The sequence below is a fragment of the Apteryx mantelli genome, chromosome 10, assembly GCF_036417845.1.
Source record: "Apteryx mantelli isolate bAptMan1 chromosome 10, bAptMan1.hap1, whole genome shotgun sequence".
In the NCBI taxonomy this organism is placed as follows: Eukaryota; Metazoa; Chordata; class Aves; order Apterygiformes; family Apterygidae; genus Apteryx; species Apteryx mantelli.
The window spans coordinates 18,795,346-18,816,394 of record NC_089987.1 but is presented as its reverse complement, the minus strand read 5'-3'; the positions used below and the strand labels follow the sequence as shown (position 1 = coordinate 18,816,394).

At 41.1% G+C, this 21,049-nt stretch overlaps 1 protein-coding gene across 6 annotated transcripts; it reads left to right on the top strand.

The window, feature by feature from the left end:
• Positions 1-225: 225 nt before the first annotated feature.
• Positions 226-16,217, top strand: AKTIP (AKT interacting protein). Of its 6 annotated transcripts, none has more exons than XR_010885296.1 (11): positions 2,502-2,909; positions 4,474-4,589; positions 6,715-6,920; positions 8,898-8,962; positions 9,041-9,141; positions 10,539-10,627; positions 10,714-10,812; positions 11,030-11,137; positions 11,810-11,870; positions 14,001-14,186; positions 14,958-15,025. XR_010885296.1 is itself a non-coding variant. In XM_067302596.1 (10 exons), exons 2-10 carry the CDS (start codon positions 4,548-4,550, stop codon positions 15,063-15,065), a joined length of 882 nt encoding a protein of 293 aa, XP_067158697.1. In that variant the 5' UTR covers positions 226-297; positions 4,474-4,547; the 3' UTR covers positions 15,066-16,213. The 6 variants fall into 6 exon arrangements, 4 of the variants coding, with proteins under 4 accessions (XP_067158697.1, XP_067158696.1, XP_067158694.1 ...); XR_010885295.1 differs by having other exon boundaries at positions 14,955-15,019; XM_067302596.1 differs by lacking the exons at positions 2,502-2,909; positions 14,001-14,186 and adding an exon at positions 226-297 and having other exon boundaries at positions 14,955-16,213.
• The last annotated feature ends 4,832 nt before the right edge of the window (positions 16,218-21,049 follow it).

The window sequence follows — 21,049 nt, the reverse complement described above, 5'->3', positions numbered from 1 at the left end:
GGCAGTCCCTCTAACCAATCGCCACCACCGAGGCAGCCAGAGGAGGGGGGCCGGCCTTATTGCATCACAGAAAGGACGGCGGCTGTGATTGGCGCGCCCCGACGCCGCTGCGCCGCGCCACAGGAGGCTTCCCGGAAGAGCCGGCCGGCCATTGGCTGGGTGGGCGGCCAGGCCCGGATGTGCGCCGCCGAGGGGGTGGGATTTAAATGGGGCTGCGGCGGGGGGAGAGGAGGGGAGTGGCGGCGGCTGGCGGGGCCTGGGCCGCGCGGGCAGCGGAGCGGAGCGGCCGGGGCGCGGGTGAGTGGGGCGGGCGGCAGGGAGGGCCCAGCCCTGTGCGGGGGTGACGACCACGGCGGCCGCGGGGGCCGGTGCCCGCCGGCAGGGGAGGGCGGCCGACAGCTCCGCGCCGGGCCCGCGGCGGCGGCGTCTCCCTGCGGCCCCGGCAGGGCGGGCGGGCGGCGCTCAGCTGCCGGCCGGGCCGTGAGGGGGCTGCGGGCCGGCGGGGCCTCCGCGGCGGGGTCGCCGGGGCGGGCGGCCCCCGGCTGCCGAGCGGCCCGCTGGGCTCTGCCGCGGCCCCGGGCCCCAGGAGTGGCGCCGCTCTTCTGCCGGGCCCTGGCGGGCTCCCGCGGCGGCCGCCCCGCTGCCGGCGTCTCGAGGTGTCGCCGGGCGGGCGGAGCGCGTGCTTTCCCCGCGAGCGGCCTGCTGAAGGGTTAAAGCAGGAGCCGGAGCAGGTGCCGGGGCGGGGGGTGTCGTCGCTCCCGGCGAGAGGACCGGGCTCCTGTGCGCTGGCGGGGCTCGCTCGGCGCCTCCCCTGCTGTCCGGCGTGTGCGGCTGGGGGCTAGTCCTCAGGTAGGAGCAGGCTTGCCGAAGAAAGGGGTCAGTTCTGGTGTAAACTGACAGTTGCGATCCCTGGAAAAAAACTGCTAATAGCATTGTGATCAAAACTTGTCCTCTGTTTAATCAGCTCTGTTCAGTCTTAGGTGTAGGAATGGTTCTCTTTTCTTTTGGGTGGGGGGCAAGCTGTATATATATAAAAAAAATTATATATGTATATATATGCACTCACACACACGTCCTTATCTCTTGAGGGATCACTTAGTGTTTTTTCAGAAAATGTTTGAAAAAGTTCTCTGCCTGTTTTAGGCAGATGAAGTCTATAGAATTGGTTTGATACCCTGTTGTATTTTGTCTAATGACTAATGACAATGAGAAAACATGGTGTGATGTGACAGTAGGTATAAATAACAAAAGTAATTTTTAATGGGGATACCTCATGTAGAGACAGGAAACTAAAAGAGCAGGGTACTTCAGAAAAAAAGAATTGGTTTCCATTAGTGTTTAAGAGTGATGACAAAGTGCTGAGGGAGTCTTTGGTCTCTAAAGTGGCTGAACTTGCTTTAGAATGCTCTCTTGCATTGCATACTTCAGTGCTGGTGCACATTAATATTAGATTATGCTGACGGCCACAAGTGGCTTTCTTGGTCCAGTCTTGAGGTACGGAATGGATATCTTTTAGTAACCCGGGTACTGTATTTAAAAAAAAAAAAGGTAGTAGAAGGACTTGCTGAGATATCTGTAGAAAACCCATGGGAGAAGAGCTGTTTAGGAGGGTTGCTGTTGTCTTCTGTTCTTGTAGAAGTAGCATATAATAGAACATGCTACTGAGCAGCATGCTATCAAGCCTCAGATGAGGCACTGTAAATGTAATGGTGGATTGGATTCTTCTGGGAAGGTGATGCTTTCAGTAATGTGGGATACTGTAAGGTGCCCCAATGGTGCCCTTGCTCTAGACATTGTAGCCAATGTAAAACTGAATGACTGAACTGTTCAGAAGTCCACTTACTGGTATTGGGACCTTGCTTGCTTTGTCTGATGCGGACCTTTTCCATGGTGAGAGGTAGGATAAACTATGTGCAGATTTAAACGTGCTGATATCTGACTTCTTATTTCTAGTGATTCTTTTGATTAATGTGATGTGGTAAACTGTGGGATAAATGCACTAGAGAGCATAAGCAGTTGCAGGGCAAGTTTCTTGTGCTGATAATATTCTCTACTCCCATCCATAGTTAGGAGTGTGTGCAATTTAAAAGAAACAAACTCTAAAAAACCCGAAGGGCTTTAAGTGGCCCTCTGGAAAACTGGTACTCTGAGGTTATTAGATCTCTATCATACCTAATATTTTAACAAGTGAGTGAACCTGGGGACAGTTTATTAATAAGTTTAGAACAATACTGTATATCACTTATTACTAGGAAACACCTGGATAAATGGTATCCATGTAGGAGAATCTGTAGAAGTTATTCTGTAGTTTAACTACAGCTAAATTAATGCTTTATGTGGGGCAGGAAACCAGTTCTTAATAGCTTGTAAATAGGCATCTATAAAATGAAAAGGTGGAAGTGTACTGAGATGCATAGCTACTTTCTGAAAGGTGGAGTTGGTGACTGAACTCCATTTAGCACCACTTATCAAGCTTCTAGATCAGTTCCCTGTCTTGCCTGTAATAAGTTAGGCTGTTTGTATGTACATACCTCACTCTCTGTCCTACCCAGCTCCTGTATCTTATATCTCTGGTTCTGGAATAATGCAATTTATATTACTTGTTCTTGCCACACACACCCCCCCCCCCCCAACTGTAAAGCATTCACTCCAGATTCCTACTAGTATGTCCAAACCCGTGCCTTGGCTTCCAGTGGCTTTCTCTCTTGTCAAGGCCCTGGCACTCTGGTGCTCTCTTTGTGTGTCGGTTCCTCCACCCTCTGGCTTCAGCTGGGGAAACGTCTTCTACCTTCCTAGCCCAGCATCTTGCTGTTTTAGTCTGGCTGACTTTCATGGAAGAGGAAAGGCACCGCTGCCTGTGGCATATCCTTCTGTCTTGGCTCTGCTTTCCAGACAGGATACAGGGAAAGGTAACCTTCCCCGCTTCTCACTGCTGTCACAGAGCACAATAGCCCTGCTTGCCTTTGTGTTTTCACTGGCTGAAAACTCGGTGACTCTCTGGCCACTGAAGAAGAAAATTATCTGGAGGAATCGCGTACTAGCTACAATGATGCTGGGTAGAGCTTGAATGTTTTCATGAGATGATTTTGAAGGGGGGGGAATGAATTCTCAGTGCTTTTCTGAATGTGGTGTTTGCTTTTTTTATTCTTTGCTATTATATAGTCTAGACACATACTTATAAATGCTTCTTGTGAAGGTATAACATTGTTAAACTTTTGTTGCATAAATAGTCTAGCTTAACTCTTTCTTTTGTAAAAAGGTTGGCATTTACTGTCCTTTTTAAAAGAGTTTTGATTATAATGTTGTTATTTCTCTATAAACTAATCAATGTAATGTGTGAATAGATGGTGACTTGCTGAAGAACAACTTAGTGTTGACCATGATATAAGCCTGTGCTCTTCCCTCTCTCCCCTTCTCACATCCTTTGAATTGCGTTGGTCAGTGTTGTACAACTTCGTGTGAAAGAAGTGGAGTAAGCTGAATTATCCCAAACATTTATTTATTGTAGCCAGAAATTGGGAGGATGGGGACTAGAAATCAGCTCTGTTTGGAAAAAGTAGTGGGAAAACAGGCCATGCCAGACAAAGATGTGCTATAGCCAAGAGTTCTGGAACGAACAATAGCAAGGGTGTGTTGTTTTGTTTTGTATTTTGTGTTGTTGGTTTTTTTTTTTTTTTAAGTGATAGACTGCTAGAGGTAACACCCGAAGGGAAGAGGGGAACACTGGGATCAAGGGTGCAAACAGTAGATGACACAGTGAAACACCAAACACTGCTGAAATCCTTGTTATTGAGCTGCTGATCATACTAAGCCCTAGGGCTCATAATGAAACCATTAAATAAGCTACAGAGAAACTTCTGTATTCTGTGGCTTTGTCTATTCCTGGCCAAGTTTCAATGCAGATGAAAACAAAATGACACATACATGATGCACACTCAATGAGAGGATCATGTCTTTCACTGGGAATGGCAGAGAATGCTCAAACTAGTGCTCTTCAAAAACGTGCAAAGTCAGCAGAGTATGCAAGGCACAACACTTCACCACGCTACAGAATAAGCTGTTGTACTACTGTCCAGTGCTGGGCTTAACTGTTGAAGTGATAATTTTTATTTTTTGTGTGTGCAGAGCATCTTTTTTTGAATATACTGAGCCAATAGATGATCTTTTTTCCAGTTGTCAAGGCAAAATGTAGAATGTCAAACCTTCTTTAGAGTATCCTTCTAGCAGAAAGACGACAGTGATTCTAATGCAAAAATTATTTCATAGACAACTATAAGAATGTTCTGCGGTGTGATAAATAACCGAGCTTTGGCACTCTAATCTATTGTGAATCTTAACTACAAGAAGTTTTCTTCTGAAGTTATAGGAATGTAAAACTGTCTGCATTATGTAAATTGGGGTCAAATCTAATTTTGAATCCTGTTTATCTGCTAGGATGCATACCCATTAAACCCTAATTCTGTGTATTTTTAGGGTATAAACTGGAGAGAGCTGAGGAAACTCTGAAGACACTGAAAAATTACAGTCCTTTATTTGGAATACACGTTATGAACCCTTTCTGGAGCATGTCTACAAGCTCTGTACGCAAGGTAGATATTTAATAAAAGGATGCCATAAGAAGTTAATCTGCGTAAGAGGTGTTGAGTATTTTCTCGGTATTGAGTGATGCTATAAATTAAGTGTAGAGTGATTAAATTATTCTTTATGACCAAAGAAATACCATGGAAACCAACTTAAAAAAGAATCAGACAAAAGTCTATCAAATTACTATGAAATTCTTAATCGCTGGTTTGAATCACTATCTGATAGACATGAATTTGGTAGAACTGGTTCTCTGATTTATTCTGTGGTTTTGTAACGTCTGTGTTAGGTATAATGTGAAGTAATTGCATAAAGCTGAAATAACTTCATATCCTAACTAGAGATAATGGTTACATACTGAGGAGTAAAATAGCCTTTGAACAGAATTTTTTGGGGTCCTTGAGTAATCTGTGTTCTGGGATGAATTCACAGCTTAGGTTTGCTTAGACAGTAGAACTGAAAATATGTACCAAACTCTTCTAAAACCAATCTGAATTATTGTCAAAATTTGCAGGTTTCTGGTGAAGGCCGTGTTTAAAAAAGTAACACGTGTATATAAAAATAAGTATTTAAAACTTGCTTCTGTAGCATGACAGCAGGGACTTCCAGAGCTGCTAGTAGTGCATTGCAACAGGTGCCTCTCTCTTCCCTGCTGGCACCCATTTGCACCTTGTGGGTAGCCTTCGATTTTGCTGTCTGTGACTGCCATGGCATTGGATATATGGATACGTTGGTTTAAAGATTTGGGTGTTGGAATGTATTTGGTGAAGCTTTGATAATAATGCAGGAAATGTATAAGGTCTCTTTTCATCTGTTCCTGAAAACTGACTTAAATGCATCTTCTTTGGAGTGGTGGCAGTATCAGTTCTGGAAAAGACCATCAAATTCCTCCATGTACATTTGAAATGTGTATTTTATCATGAGGATTGAGTTAATCTTCAGTAAAACTGCCAGCTAGCTTTAGGCTGTACTAACAGAAGTGTGTCTGGGAATGGAGTCTACTCCAGAATTTGTTGTAATGACTTTTCGTTATCTGAAGTATCTTTAAGCAGGAAAGACAAAAAACCCATGTTCAAATGACTAATTAAAAGACTTGTTCCTGATGCCATTTGTTTACTAGCTTGAATAGACTTTAGCCAGGTATTGCATGTGCGGTGGGCATGGACAAAGCTGCACCCCCATAATGCTGTCACTTGCTGCAGTAGATTATGCCTGAAATCATACTAGTTTTAGGTCTAGGCATTTCTCAGGTTTTCAGCACTGATGCAAATTATATACCTTTGATGAAAGTTGTGAGATGGGTACTGTTACTTGTCCAAGTAACAAACACTTGAGAACACTATACCATAAATTATGTCTTTTGTTGCTACAGCTAGCCCAATCACAAGTTTTTAATCTGCAGGTTTGTCTTGGGCAATCTATGGAATTACTATAGGGTCTGTACAGTGTTCTCTAGCAATGGCCAATTGATTGGAAAAGGCCTTCTTTTTAGCAAAAGACAGCATAGGTATAAACAGGTTACTGCAGCAAAATTTATTAAAACCAGGCTTGATACCACTGTCAAACAGTGGTTCCCCTGCAGTGGGAATAGGCTGTATGATCAGTCTCAGTGTGATGTTGGTGTCTCAGCACAAGCAGGAAACAAAATATTCATGGGAACTTTTCCGTATAAAGTTCTTGTTTCATCTCGGCTTTACTACCCTACTTGTTCAGAGACTCTTTGAATTCTAGAATGCAAGGGAGCTTGTCAGTGGAAATGGTTTATCTAGATATACGGTGTGCTGTAAATAGACTTGACTTCTAAGCTGGTGCTATTTATTATCTGGTGCCAGTTTATAAATAAATACAAGCCTCCTTAAGCATTTGTCCTAATCTGCAGATTTCCTATTCAGCAGTAATAATGGACTGTGTTCAGACTTCAGATATTAATTGCTTTTGCAGTTATAGACTAAGTTTAATGGAATATAAGTCTATTTAAAAACACAAAAAAATAGAATGCCAAAATCCAAGACCGACTTCCTTGGCCAAACTTGTAATTAGTAAGGCAGTATTTAAACCTGTATTTAAAATGTGCTCATACGTTTAATACTTAAATCTGACCTGTTATCTTGTGGCTCTCTTTTAATCTAACAGAGACCTGAAGCTGAAGAGAAAAGTCTGTCTGGAGAACTAAGAACCAGTCCTCCACGAGCCTCTACAAAGAAACAGTTGCCTTCTATTCCAAAAAATGCTGTGCCAATAACCAAGCCTGCGTCCCCTGCCCCTTCATCCCAGTCGACAAATGGAACACATGCTTCTTATGGGCCTTTTTATTTGGAGTATTCCCTCCTTGCAGAATTGTAGGTTTTCCCTTTTTTTAGATCACTGGACTTGTGCTTTAAGGAAAATAACAAGTCTGTAGTTCTTGCATATGGTATCTCTGCCATAGTCCCTGAAGAAGGCGGTAAAACTCCAGACTCTACAGAATTCATTGTCTGGAGCAGCCTCAATCTCTTGAGGTAGCTGAGGAAAAGAAAATGGGATGAGATTTTAAGGGGTGTGTTTAGATGTGGTTTTCCAAATTCTTATATTTCTCAGGCTTTATTTTGCAGTTAGGCATCCTGACCAGTTATCTTAATGGGTTTTTTTGGTCAGAAATATCCAGTTTTGGAAACAAGTATTAAAATAGAAGCAAGCAGATGTCTAGTAGGAAAACGGTTATGAATATAGGGTCCTGTCTAATGGAGTTAGGATGTGGGAGCTTCCTTCAGTTGTTACGCAGAACATTCGAACACTGCCCGATATGGCCTATTAAATGAATATTAGGAAGAATATATTCTTTCCTGACTTTCAAATGACGATTAACATGAAACTTATGAGAGAATAGTGCGATTTAAATAGCTTTCTTTGGATCAAATAAATTGATCAGTTAGTGATTTGTAGGCTGCTGTGGGAGCATACAAATCTATTTGTCTGCAGAACTTTCTAGTTATATAACTTGTGTTTTGTGCTGCAAAGCTGAGGAGACTTCCTCTGCAATAGATGGATTGGATTCTGAACTATGCAGTGCCTTTGGAATGAAATCCCCTGGAGTCCTGATGCAATATTAAGTCTCAGTTCTTGCATTTAACCATTAAGTTGGAAGTGAGAACTCTCAAAACATTAAACTTCTTGTTTAGGAAACTGACACAGACTTGTTAATTCAAGTAAGATTTTGTTTTTCTTCTGAAGGATGCAAAAATGCATCAATATAATATGATAAACTCCTCTTATTTAACAAGTTCAGGTATATTATGAAAATTGTAAGCAAAGTAACTTTTTTTCTTTAAGATTATTGTTTGTATCTGTGCAAGCATGCTGAGTTCAGTATAATGGGCCTATATGCCAACTAACTGAAAAACCTAAGTAGTGAATAATTCAGCTTATCGTTTATAGTTTTCAGTAGAATCTGCTTACCTTTGCTGTTAGTAGTTAAATTTATTAGGAACTCCTTGCATTCCTTAATTTGAAAAATAGTAAGAATAACACACTTTGTCTCTGTAATACTCTTGATTATCAAATGGAGCTTCCAAAAAGTCATGGGTAAAGGGAAAGGGGAAAAACTGGGTTATAACGCCCTGGTTGTTAATGACTGAAGATCATGATTTGATTTTCATCACAAGAAATGAAATTGAAAATAACTGCAAATCTGGGAAAATAAATCAGTACATCCTGATTATGAGTTGCCTTGAATCGTTTCGTCCAGGTCTCTAATATACACTCTATTGCTTGCCTGTCCTTTCTATTTTCTGGTACTTTGTTTTGCTGGTTACCAGTGTAATTCCTGTTTGACTTGCTTCACAGTCTTATTTAAGACTGAAAAACTACTTGTTACTACTACTAAGGTAAAGTTTTGGTCAAGCTTCAGAATTAATGGGAAGTGGTGATAACTGCATCAGACTTGCAGTCAAAATTTAATTAAGTTAGAATAACTTAATTGCATTTCTTTTTTCTCCTTTACTTTGAAATTGGGATTTCAGTAGAAAAATATAAACTTAGCAGTGATGACATGCATTAAATACATCTACTACTCTTCTAATTTACCCTTGTCTTAAGAAACAATGTTTCTTATTTGTAGCCCTTTAAAGGGAGGGGTAGGAAAAGCAGAGAGAAAGACTGATTTCCCTAGTTCTCTGCCTCTCCTTCTGTGTGCAACCCACCCTTGGGAATTGAGTGGAAGTTTGTGGAAGAAGCTCCCTGTTTAAATTACTGCCAGTACGTCCTGGCTTTACTGTTGTCAGCTTGCTGTAGATTTAAGGTGGTTGTGGAGCTGTTCTAAATACTGTTTCTAATTACAGTACCCTGGTTGTAAAGCAGAAGTTGCCAGGTGTCTATGTGCAGCCGTCTTACCGATCAGCATTAAGTAAGTTTAAATGTAACTTTACAAATTAGAAGAAGAAAAAAAAAATTCTTACACTCAAGCAAACTTTCTCATTTGCAGTGTGGTTTGGAGTAATCTTCATAAGGCACGGGCTCTACCAGGATGGTGTGTTTAAATTTACTGTCTATATTCCTGATAATTACCCAGATGGAGACTGCCCGGTAAGTGGTGATGTGTGTTGGGGTTGGGGTTGTAGTTGTTGTTTTGTTTTGTGTGTGTCTTAAAGTATGACTTCTGATTAAAGCTAATATTCCAATCAACTTCTCAGTTCCTTGAACTAGTTTTGCTCAGTTGGCTGGGATTGCCTGTGATCTGTCTTGTATCTATTTTCTGATGTCTGTGGAAGGATCTTATTACTCTGTGGGTTTTGGAATAGATGGCTAAAGAGCTAATGTTTGCAGCATTTCTCCTCAGGCTTGTGCTAGGTTGTGTGCTTTGATTACCTGGACTGGTGTAGAGGGAAGTTCATGAAGTTAGATGCTTTAGGTTATTAAGTGAACCAGTTCTTTACCTTAACTCTTGAACTGTTATTTCCTTGGCAAGAAAGTTAGATTTGGATACTTCTGGTAAGAGTTTAAACTTGAGTAGCAACATAGTAGAACATAAAATACAGGAACCTGTGTAGGGCTTGCCACAAAGCTGCAGAATTTATTGCCTGTGTCTCTTCTAAAATACATTGAAACAAAGAACTAAGAGACCTTTAGAAGTCGGGGGGGGGGGGAGATGGATAGTAGAGCATTACCTTTCATTTTGGGTTTCTCTGTGGGCAAAGTATCCTAGTTAGTATAGTCCTTTAAAAAAAATAAATTCTTTTGTCAGCCTGGCTCTTTTCAGAGCAGGGCATCTGGCCCTCTTGGCCAAATTTCTTTCAAAGGAGAAGCATGTGTGTAACTGCTGTAGCTGAGAACTGGATGCTATGTCAGGAAGCTATCTGTCTGGGTGTCACGTTTTGTGTAAAGCTATCATCTTTAAAAGGGTAGAATCAGTAGGAAGCAATTTCTTTCAAAAAATCAGACTTCAGTATCTGGATGGATACATTCATCATTATTTTTTCCAGTGCAGGGTTTTAAAACTTTTCTGTTGAAACTAAGTTTTCTTCCGGAGGAATGCATAAACACCAAAGGAAACTAACTATAAAGAGCTTAAGACACTGCGGTGTCACTGCACGGGATACTTGATATGTAGGATTTAAAAAAAAGTATTGATTGTAATTCAAGTAGGTAAAAGGCTTTCAATCACAAACAGTTGAAGGAGTAGTTCTGGTTTTATCTGATCTTATCTGATGCTATTACTTGTGTTGGCTCTAGTGCTTGTGCAGCTACCTGGGTTAGTTCCTTGATTTGGTGATAAGCATGTGAGAGAGGACAAGACCCTGCATGTAACGAAGGTGTGTTAGATTACAATTTTACAGTCAGTACGAACCATTTCAAATTGTTTTCTCTCAGAACAGTACTAGCTAACTAGTGTTTGAGAACAACGTCTGACTAACCAAAAAAACCCCCCAAAAAACTGTCTTCCCCAAGTACTTTTAAAATTGAATTTCTTTTTTCTAATGCAGCGCTTGGTTTTTGATCTGCCTGTCTTCCATCCACTGGTAGATCCTGAGTCTTGTGAACTGGATGTGAAAAGAGCATTTGCAAAATGGAGGTTAGTGCTAAGATATTGACGTATAATTTGAAAGAAGGGTTTTTTTGTTTGTTTTTTTTTCCTTCACTGTGTTTTGTTCTTTTTAGGCGAAATCATAATCACATATGGCAAGTACTAATGTATGCTCGCAGAGTCTTCTACAAGATTGATACAACTAGTCCTCTGAATCCTGAGGCTGCAGTGCTGTAAGTATCTTCCTTGTATGTAGTCATGGTCCTCCATGAAACTTTTGCTTACAAGTAGAGAAACAAGAGGTCTGTGCAACTGTTCTTTGTCAGTTCACGGTCCATACCTTTACAGTTGGTTGGACTAGAATCTGAAATTCAGGCTTTGCCAAGTCTGTGCCTCCAGAGCAGACCTGGCTTTTGCAATCATTTAGCATTATTTATTTCTCCCTTGCAGGTATGAAAAAGATATTCAACTGTTCAAAAGTAAAGTAGTGGACAGTGTCAAACTATGCAGCAGTCACTTATTTGATCAGCCCAAAGTAGAGGATCCCTATGCAATCATGTAAGTACCATGAACAAACTCGCCATGACCTAATATTTTGGAAGCAAGCTTTGATATAGCTGTTGATTTGAAATGCCTTTTTCTGGCAATACACTAAAGTTGAGTGACCTGATTCTTACCTTTATAGGAATACTGTGAATATTCCTCCTCTTATTTCCTCCTGTTTAGTATTGAGTGAACCTTAAATGTAACCAGATGCTTGCGCTTATTGTTTCTTCACTAAGCGTATCAAGACTTCAAGGAAAGCACCTCCCTTGAGTGGCAATATCCATACAATAAATTCTGCTTTCAGACTTTCCTGAAAGAATTTTCAGGCTTGTAGCTTGATTGACTGCACTGGGTGATATCTTTAGAGCTTCCTTTTGCAGGGGGGTTAGAATAATAAGCTTCATAATGAATGTATGAATAGTATTTCTTCTAGCATCATCAGCATGAATTTCCAGTTCTGAATGCAAATAAGAATGAGAACCTAAGCATGTTTAGTTGAAAAGATGCATGACAGTGTGAATTGTAGTTCATAGCTGTATGCTGTAACACTGAAAATTCAGCTTTGTAGTTGACTTGAAAAACAAACTGAAACAAGGAAAATTGCTCCTTTTTGCTATAACTTTTCTCTATATATCCTTATTTTCCAAAAAGGCAAAATAAGAGATGCCTCTACTTTTTCCATAGTTTTTCTCCGTGGAATCCAGCTATCCATGATGAAGCTAGAGAGAAGATGTTGACTCAGAAGGTAAGTGCAAAGTCCAAATATTCACTCTAAAAAGTGTTTATTGCCTGATAAGGGATGTAAGGTTCACTGCTTCTTTGTGATGAGCATATACTAGACAGACCTTATCCCACCCCTCTTTTGGATCAGCAAATGTGCTGAAACTGGTCTCCTAACTAAGCAGTTACATCAGTGTTCTAACTTGAGTGTTGAGCAATTAATTATTTGGCTAACTAGAAAAACTAGCTAGACTGTTGACTGCGGTTGTTGGCCCACTTTGGTAGACTTTTATTGTTTAGAGAGTGGAGGGAGGAAAGAAGGATAAGTGAGAGATTTTCTGAATGCCTACTGCTGCCTGCAGCTTGTCCCATACTAGTCATGTTTGGGACTACTTCTGCACAGTCTGACAATCCCCAGCTTCTCTGCTCTCCTCTGTTGAGAGATCTGTAATGAATGAGTTGAAACTTCAGGGCTTTCTTCTCACTCTAAACTTTTTTTTAAGCAATGCAAGCAGAGTATGTTGCTAGATATCTCCAATACTACTTAGGTCTTGCAAGATGGTGTCAGTTAAACAAAGAGCTCTTCTGTTATTTTTATGACAAAGTACAGTCTATAACTCTTGCTGGTTAGCAAGAATGGTGTTGCTTCATATAGCTTTCATCTGCGCAATACCATTGGTATCTATAGAGTTAAGGTGCAGTAACACTCTAAAATAACCTTAGCATAGATAAAGGGCCATAAGTAGTGATGATAACTTATCTAATGGCTTTTGAGCACAGAAACACATGTGAAAACAGAAGGTGGTAGAAGCTTTCTTTGTCTTTTTAGGAAATAGATCCAAAAGCCTTAATTCTGGAGAACTTAAGGCTTTGGAAAGATCCTGCCAAAACATACTGTCTCCCTTGACAGTTTTTTTGAACTGATTCCCTGCACTTGACAAGAGTTGACAGATAGCAATCCTGAGTCTGCACTGAGTGACGTGACAAGTCAGTCCCCTTGCGGTGCCTTGAATTCTGAAATGGTGGTTGGTATCTTTGCAGGACTGGCAAGAAAATACATTCTGAATGCTTTAGACACTGACTGTTGTTCGGCTCCTTCCACTAGTGTAGTTGGTTGCGTTCCCCCCCCACCCCATCTGTCCCAGATCAGACCTTCCTTGCTGCAAGCTTTAACTCATATTCTTGCATGTCCTTTGATATGAGTGAGATTGTATGTTGGTCTTAATACAATATGCTATTTGTAAGCTCAGTGTAGCAGTGTTCCCAGTTGCCAAAGTGAGCAGATCTTGAGGTGATGTGGCCTTAGAACCCACAGGAAAATAATTTGATCTAGATTCTGACTTCTTGAGCTTAGAAAATATACCTGACTCTCATTCTCCACCTCAATCCCCTTCCTTCTTATACTTATACTCTTGAGTTATAAGTCAAAAATCTAAAGAAAAGGAACAGGTTGGGATGTTTGAACTGGAAGGGATGTGCTGTTGTCGGAGATGGATGGCAAGCATAATGCCAGTAGTGACTTTTCTTTTCTCCTTTTTCTTTGAAGATGCACACTTTTTTTTTTTTTAATGTGGAAACTAAGACCTCCAGGAACTACTGTGTGTGTGGTATGTTAGTTGTCAAAGTAGTTTGTTGATAGCAGGAACGGACAAAATTCTGTGTCTTAGGAGACATGTTTCAAAATGTTAGGGTAGCTGAGAAAGTTTTTTCCTTTTCCTGTAAAAGGAAATTCCCTACTCATGTATCGTGTGTTTTCCAGTCTTTCTCTTCTTCTGCAGCTCTGGATCCTTGCTCATTACATGTGCGGTTCCTATGCCTCAGGGGAAAAGCTGAACCATGCTAGAGCCATAGCCCAGGAAAGGCAGTGGCATCTGTTTCCTGCTGAGTGCAGGGCTTCTGCTAAAAGATGTTGGGGCATGTGACAGGAAGGAGACTACTGCAATGCCAGGCCCCAGCCTAATTGCTCCCCCTCATCTGCTGTTGTCTGATATATTGCTGCAATTCTGTCACTTGATGTCACTTTTTTTCAGAAGACATGGGGAGGGACAGAGGGACCGCATGCTCAATTTTCTTGCTGACTTAATTTGCTTTGTCAGGCAAAAGGAAAGGCTTATTGTAGTATGGTAACATAACTCACATAATTATCCCTTTTTAGAACTTGATGTGCGTCATTCCAGATGTGATGTAGTTGGCATACAAATGGATCTGATGAGCCTATAGCAGCGTGGAGTCAGGGATAGCACCTGCTATACAGAAAACCTGCAAGCTATTCTGTTTCTTTGACCTGCTAGAGTAGCTATCTAATCTTCATAAACTGCCTTAAGTCCACAGATGCTCCCAGGTGCATTGTTCAGTATTCTTTCTCCCTCAACTTGACCCTTTTTTTTGTCTTTTTAAATTGCAATAGTCAGTCTCAAATGTTGGGTGCATTGTGTTGCATCCAAGTAATTAATTTTAACCATGATAAATGTTCAGGGAGGGGAGGGACTATCTATAGAAAGCATTAATTCCATGGTGTAGAGAAAGTCCCTTTACTTCTCACCATGTTACTTTGTGTCCAAAAGCCTTCAGTAGGGCAGGGTACTGCTCCAGGGTACACCCAGCCTTGCAAGCCAGTATACTATGGGACCAGCCTGAGGTTGATGACAAAATTGTCTTGATTGGGATTGACTCTTCTTACTGTAGAACAAAGAAATTTGGCAAATAGCAGTGTAGTGCTGCTGGGACATGGTCTCTAAACAAAGTACTGTCTCTCAAGAGCATCTTTTAGTCTTTATGGTATAATGGAATAGCGATACATGAACTAAATCACTAAAACTCTCCTGTAACCTCAGAAAGTTCTACAGATGCCGCACACATTTGCATGTTTAAAGCGATAGCCATTTTAGTGTCCTCTCTGAGGAGGGGCAGAGATGCTAATCTCTTTTACATCTGTCTAAGTAGTTAACCCTAACCATGATAAATGTTCAGGGAGGGGAGGGACTGTCCTTGAAAAGTATTAAGAATACTTTCTAAAAAAGAAGCTTAAGCCAAGCTTAAAATGGATGGGGAGGGTGGTGAGAGGGTTTAGGTTATCTAGTAATTCTGACTTTAACTTTCTTCCATCTAGAAGAAGCCAGAAGATCAGCACTGCAAAAGCATGCATGTTTCTGGCCTGTCATGGGTAAAGCCGGGTTCGGTTCAGCCTTTCAGCAAAGAAGAGAAGACGATGCCTACCTAGCTCTTCTGGACTATGGTGCACAAAACACTTTCTGTGGGTGGAGGGAATGTAACGGAGGGAGAAACAGCAAGGCAGCGGTTTCCTTCTTGACTATGGATTAGTAAAAACTGAACAGTAGCAGTGACTCCAGTAAACCTGCTCAATGGATTACTGACTCTTAATGTTTTACATCTGCATTAGGTTTTAAAGGCTTGCCTGGAGTTTGGAAGTATCTCTGAACACTGCAGTACTTCTACTTGAAGGCTGTCTAGGGTGGGTAATTCCTCAGGGCTCTAAATTGCCTGGAGGCTTTGGGTTGGTTTTTAAGCTTTTATTTTTCCCTCCAGGAGTAGCTTTTTTGAATCTTAAATTGCTGGCAGAAATATTAGCAGGAAATATGATGCCAGAGGTAAGCTGTGTTCATGTAAACTAATATAGCAGAGTTAAACACTATATTTAATGGTTTTAAATACTTTGGTTTCTATTGTAAATATATTAGGTTTTGAAATTGTAAATAGCTGGTTCAACGACTACGTTTAGCACTTTCCAGAGGTAAAGCTGAGGTTGATACTCAGTGTATGATGTATTATTGATTTGTAAATGGATATTGTCACTGAAGCACACATTAGTCTGGACAAGGTGAAAGCAGAACGTCAGGCTTATTAGACTTTTATTATGTAAACACTAAAATCAAAGCTTTTAATGGTGGTCTCTTGAGCTAATAAAATCTTAGAGGATTTTAGATTCCCTAGGTGTCTATACTGCAGGGTTTACTAGGATAGCTTGACTAATGTGTGTTAATAGTGACATCTTAAAAAAAAAAAATAAAAAAAAATCATGATCTATCTCTTGTCCCTCTGTTTTTCTGTGTTTTAGAAACTGAGCAAAAATTGGATCTGGAATGAAAGCAGACAGCTACATTTGTGTTTTTAGGCATCCTTTTAAGTACTGTGAAGAGACTTGCTAAATACAGCTTTGTTCCATACAGAGGAAAACCTTTCTAAAGCCTGTGCAAGCTCAGGACAGAATCTTTTACTTCTCACAAGAGTCTTCCTAATATTATAGCTTAGCATAATGTTATTCTTGCCTAACAGGATTTTCGTATCACTTCAAAACATGTAATATTAGCCCTCCTCATACCTATACTAATGGCATAAATACAAACGCTTAGTGTCAAGAAATGAGGAGTGTAGTGACTTTTTTTTTTTTTAATCTGACAGAAGCCAAATCCACTTGTTGTGTAACAACCTTTTTATTTTTTGAGAACAATTTCTTAGTTTCTCAGGAAATGGGCCAAGACCTCACAAGCAATATGCTATCAAATACCAAAGGATCAATTTAATGTTCTGGAACTGCCGTTACACTGGAGAGTACGGGGAGGATGTAGAGAGAAACAGTCCTCTTTTCAAGACAGACAAGGCAGTGCATCCAGAGGTGCATTTCCTGGGGCTACCTCTCATCTTAGGTCCTGTAACAGCCCCTTTATAAGTTCTTGACTAAAAGCCAAAGTGTTCTTTCAAAACTTAGTATATCCATTTATAGTAAGTGTAATGAGAGAAATGTAGTTTAGAGTTGTTCTTTCCTAAACAAATTTGAGGTTGAAGTTTAAAGGAATTCTAAGCACAGGTTACCAGCTGGCTACTTCTAAACACGCTACTTGTGACTGAACTTTAGCTCTCTGAAAGGTTTTGCTAGCTTTGCATATGTGAAGTGTAAGTCTTTGTAAACCAAAGGGCGTAGGCTCTGGTCGTGTGAATTAGTACAGCAGACTTGAACATATTTAATGTCTTTAAATGCACTGTTTTTTGTTGTGAACTGCTTGTATTGAAGCTGGTGATTGACTAGGTTTTTCAAAAAGCTGCTGTTACTAAGATGCATGAGTCAGTCACTAGGGGAGATGACTGACTCGTTACAATTTTATAGGGAATTAACTCAAAGTAAATTTGGTTTCTACTATTTTCAGCAGAAATCTCTCCTCTAGCTCAGATCTGAAGCCAACTTTGTTGTGAGGCTGAGAAGAGGATTCATTGAGACAGTGAATGACTTTTAAAATGCACAGGGAAATCTGAAGCAAATCTGCAGTCTTAGTGACTCTCTGAAGGTTGCTACTGATGCACTGATATACTTTCAGACTATTGCGAGGTCATTACTAGAATAATTCTGTGTATTTCTGCTTATCTTTAATTACAGTGTCAGTGCTGGAGAGCTCACTGCAAGCAGTTTAGTGCATTGATGTGTCAGTATCTAGACTGACTTGGTGTAAGGATATTTTGCTGGTTGAGTTTTAAAATGCTGACTGCTGTTGGGAGAGACACTGCATCTATTTCCACAACAGCACTAGAAACTAGCATCAACAAGATCACATCAAGCTAAATCTTGCTTCCTTGCTAGTGGTTAGAGTTTGGAGCAAAATATTTGACTGCAAACCTTGAAATAAACTTGTGCAAATAATGCATAAGGGGTTTTAGTGGTGGTTTCTCTTTCTGCTCCCATTCCTGTCCCTTTGGGAGGAAGGAGTGGGAAAAGGCTTAGGACCTGCAAAAACTTTGCACTTACTCTTGAGTGAGGATTTGTTTTGCTTGAAAAACATGTTACATAAAAAGGCAGAGAAGTCTTGTCTTCAGGTCAGAAACTTTGAGGAGTGTGCCAAATTCTGAATTGGCACTCCTTGTCTAGTCTCTCCTACAGTAGTAACATTATATCCCTTTATTTAAAGGTGTTTTGGCATTCTTCATCTTGCACGCTAAAGTTATTTTGTGAGAACAGGACTTGGATGGCAGCTACCTGTAAGCCTTTATAATTTCTCCATGTGTCAGTGTAGAAAAGAAGTGAAAACCTGCAGATCTTGGAAGAAGGTAGACGATTCTCTCTGCAGTTCCTTTTTGCAGTACTGTGATAAGTGCAGAAAGACTTTGTCCTTCCTGCTCTCCTTTCCCCGGTACGGGGAAGCAAAAGGAAGCAGATAGATACCTTCTGGAGTGGTTGCGCAGTGCTGCAGTTGATGCTTGGAAAGCTGGTGTGAAGCTGTGTGTGTTGGTGGGCATTTGTTGTGACCTAGGTGATGGAGCACGCTGTGCTTGCCCTCTGCTCCAAGCCTTCCTCCTGATTTGATGATTTTTAGGAAACTCTTGCCGGTGTAAAACGGGAGCTTAAAAATAAGCTTTCAGTCTGTCAAAACAAAGAATAGCCTTCTTACCTCGTATTGCCAACCACAGAAGCTGTCCGGCCCTCCTGGCTCCGGGGGGAAAAGCTGTGGGCTGGGAGGCCAGGGGTGCTGCCAGCAGGTGCGGTGCGTGGCCCTGAGTGGCGCTGAGGCGGATGCGCAGCACCTGCGGTGTCCTCTGAGCCAGCACGGCGAGAGCTCCCAGCCCTGCTGCCATCGCTCCTCCCTCGGATCCTCGCTGGAGAGGACGAAGGCCGCGTCCGCCCTCGTGGGAAAGGGTGAGCGACCTCGCTGTGGGCCGCCGCTGTGAGAGGGCGGTGGGAGGCCGAGTCCTGCTGCTCGCTTGGGAAGGCGGCCCGCCGGCGGTGCGGGGCTTGGCTTGTTCTGTGCCCCCGGTGCTGGTGACGTACTGAATGGAAGCAAAGGCTGCTGAGCTGCCGTGAGCGCTTGTGCGCGTGGACGGGGGTTTCACCAAGGGAAGGAACTGCGCCAAGTCTCTCTTGTTCCGAGAGAGCGTGTTGAGGTTGGCGGGCAGATGTTTGCTTCCTTTATACTTACAATTTCACAACTCGGAGGCAGCGGGCTTGGGAGAAGTCCTTTCCTTTTGCAGCTTGGGCAGGAGTTTAACTGTTCTCTCGCTCCTGTTTAGATCTCTGATGCTTTTAGATAGCTTTCTGCTTCTCTTATTTAATGCTGTACCCTACGGTTATCTTGTCAGGAGGGGGGGGGTCTGCAGGAAGTAGCTTGTACCTTCCCCAGCGCCTCTGTGCAAGGCAAGTACTTTAGCACAGTGAAAGGGGCGTAGCAGAAGTTACGGGTGAGCACTGGCAACAGCCGTAGCCTACATGTATCATGGCGTGCGGTTTTTGTTGTTTAGTATTTCTGGAATGTGGGTGGCTGGTGACCACCTGACAGATAGCTTAATATTAGGAAAATGTATCTTCTCTTGCTCTCTTACCTTTCTCTTAGTTGTTGTTGTTCTGCTATTTAAAAAAAATATTTCTCTTGCACCTTTCCTAGAAAGCCTGAAATTGAAACGTAGCGTTTGAAACAGCATTTGACGTGTTCAGTGAAACAAGGATTATTGTGTGAAGCAGAAATTTGGGCTACAACTTTGTCTGGGCACAAGGTACCAGTTCAGTAGGAAGACAGAACTAGAATGTTAAATTGGAAAGTGATAATTCCTCTTTATGATTATTCAGAAGCCTCTGTAATCAATCACTGCCATATAAATTTTCTAAGCCACTTGGGTGAAGGACTTGGATAGAAGTTCAGTCCTTTCTGACCTTGATGCTCTTTCCTGTCAGCTGCAGCAGGGTAGGTGTGAGGCTTAATTTCTAGTGGTGTAGAAAGCTGAACAGTGATCTTTTCCTCAGAATTACTGATGGTGTTGGCAGGGGAGGAGGAGAAGAGAGGTAAATATGAAAAAAGTTCTAATGTCAATTCAAAGATGTGGCTACTGTTCTTTTATCTGTCAGATTGCTGCTGAGGTTTAGGAAGTGTCACAGTAAAAGATCAGCAAAAACAAATAATGATAAGGAAGAATCATTAGTATAGTAAAAATTATGGTTATATCAGTAAGTTTATTTCTCTTTGAACTTTAATGGAGATCGTACACCCCCACAGTAGGTCTAGTGAGAAGGTTGGCTTTCTCTATTTAAAGAATGGTGAATTCTGTGTACTTTAAAAAGAATAATCATCGGAATAATCTTTTTTTTTTTAATTGATAAAGGGGAGAGAACACTAACTAGGTCTTCTGCAATCAGATTTGCGAATTAAAAGAAGCTGTCCCAGGAGAGAGGTAAGCAAATGAATATGAAAACTACCATGTTGAAATCAAATCCTTCTCTCCTGAAGTTAGCTCTCATCTTTCATAGTACAGGTATATCATTAAAGGAAAGATTACTTGAAGATTAAATGCCTGTCACTACTTGAGGCACTAGTTCACCAAAGTTGTATTTTTAAAGATACTTTGGAATATCTGTGCAGTTCTGAATTCTTCACAGAATATTTCAGAAAGAGAAATGTAAGTTATGCTAACACTTTAAACAGTTCAGACTTGAAGCAAATAGCCTGAGTTTGTTTGAGATTAAAAAATATATATATTTTTTATATACTAGTTTTTTTTTTTTTTTAAGACACCTCTACTGGAGTAGTGTGGGGTGGGTTGTTTTTTTTTAAGTATTCATTTCAAAGAGTAAACTCCCAATTGTATATCTGTTATTCTTCACAACCAAAAATAACTGAGGCTTACTTAATAATTTGGTTTTAGAAAGGTATTAAAAACAATACAAGCTGATGGCACTTAATGCCAATGACATTGTGTAAATACTGGGGGAAAAACACTACTTTCCTCAGCCAGAAAAGTAGTACCTGACTGTCATTGGCCAAAACAATCCTTAAGAATTTAAATAAGAATTCCTAAGAACTTCCCTAATTCAGTTCAACCATAAGCTAGTAGTTATGAAAATAACTATGCCTTCCTTGGATCAAAACATGAGATCACAAATTATAAGCTCATAAAAGGAGGAAATACCAGCTTTCTTCCAATCTAGCATCCCTTTCTGGTATCTAGCCTTGATAATCTTCCTCCTTTATGAAGAGGAACAGTACTGAAAGTTAGTGACTATGCATGGAGAAACTGCAGAGCAAAGGCAATCCTACTGATTTGGCTCTGTAGGCTTAGTTGTGCCAGGTTATGACAGAGGAGGAAGAAGAAACTTATTTAAAACATGCTTACTAAACTGGGGTAAGAGTGAAATGTCCGTTTTGTCTGTGATTAATAGATGTGGATGTTTCTTTGAAACCTTTATTTGCAATGTTTGTGTGAGGTTCTTGAAAT

What these genes read in the sequence shown, in the direction of transcription:
- AKTIP (XM_067302595.1), top strand. Translation starts at nt 2,522, where the DNA reads ATGTACATACCTCACTCTCTGTCCTACCCAGCTCCTGTATCTTATATC. An exon ending in CAGACAGGATACAGGGAAAG is followed by an intron (nt 2,910 to 4,473) that starts GTAACCTTCCCC and finishes GTGTATTTTTAG; the next exon opens with GGTATAAACTGGAGAGAGCT. An exon ending in AATCCTGAGGCTGCAGTGCT is followed by an intron (nt 10,813 to 11,029) that starts GTAAGTATCTTC and finishes TCTCCCTTGCAG; the next exon opens with GTATGAAAAAGATATTCAAC.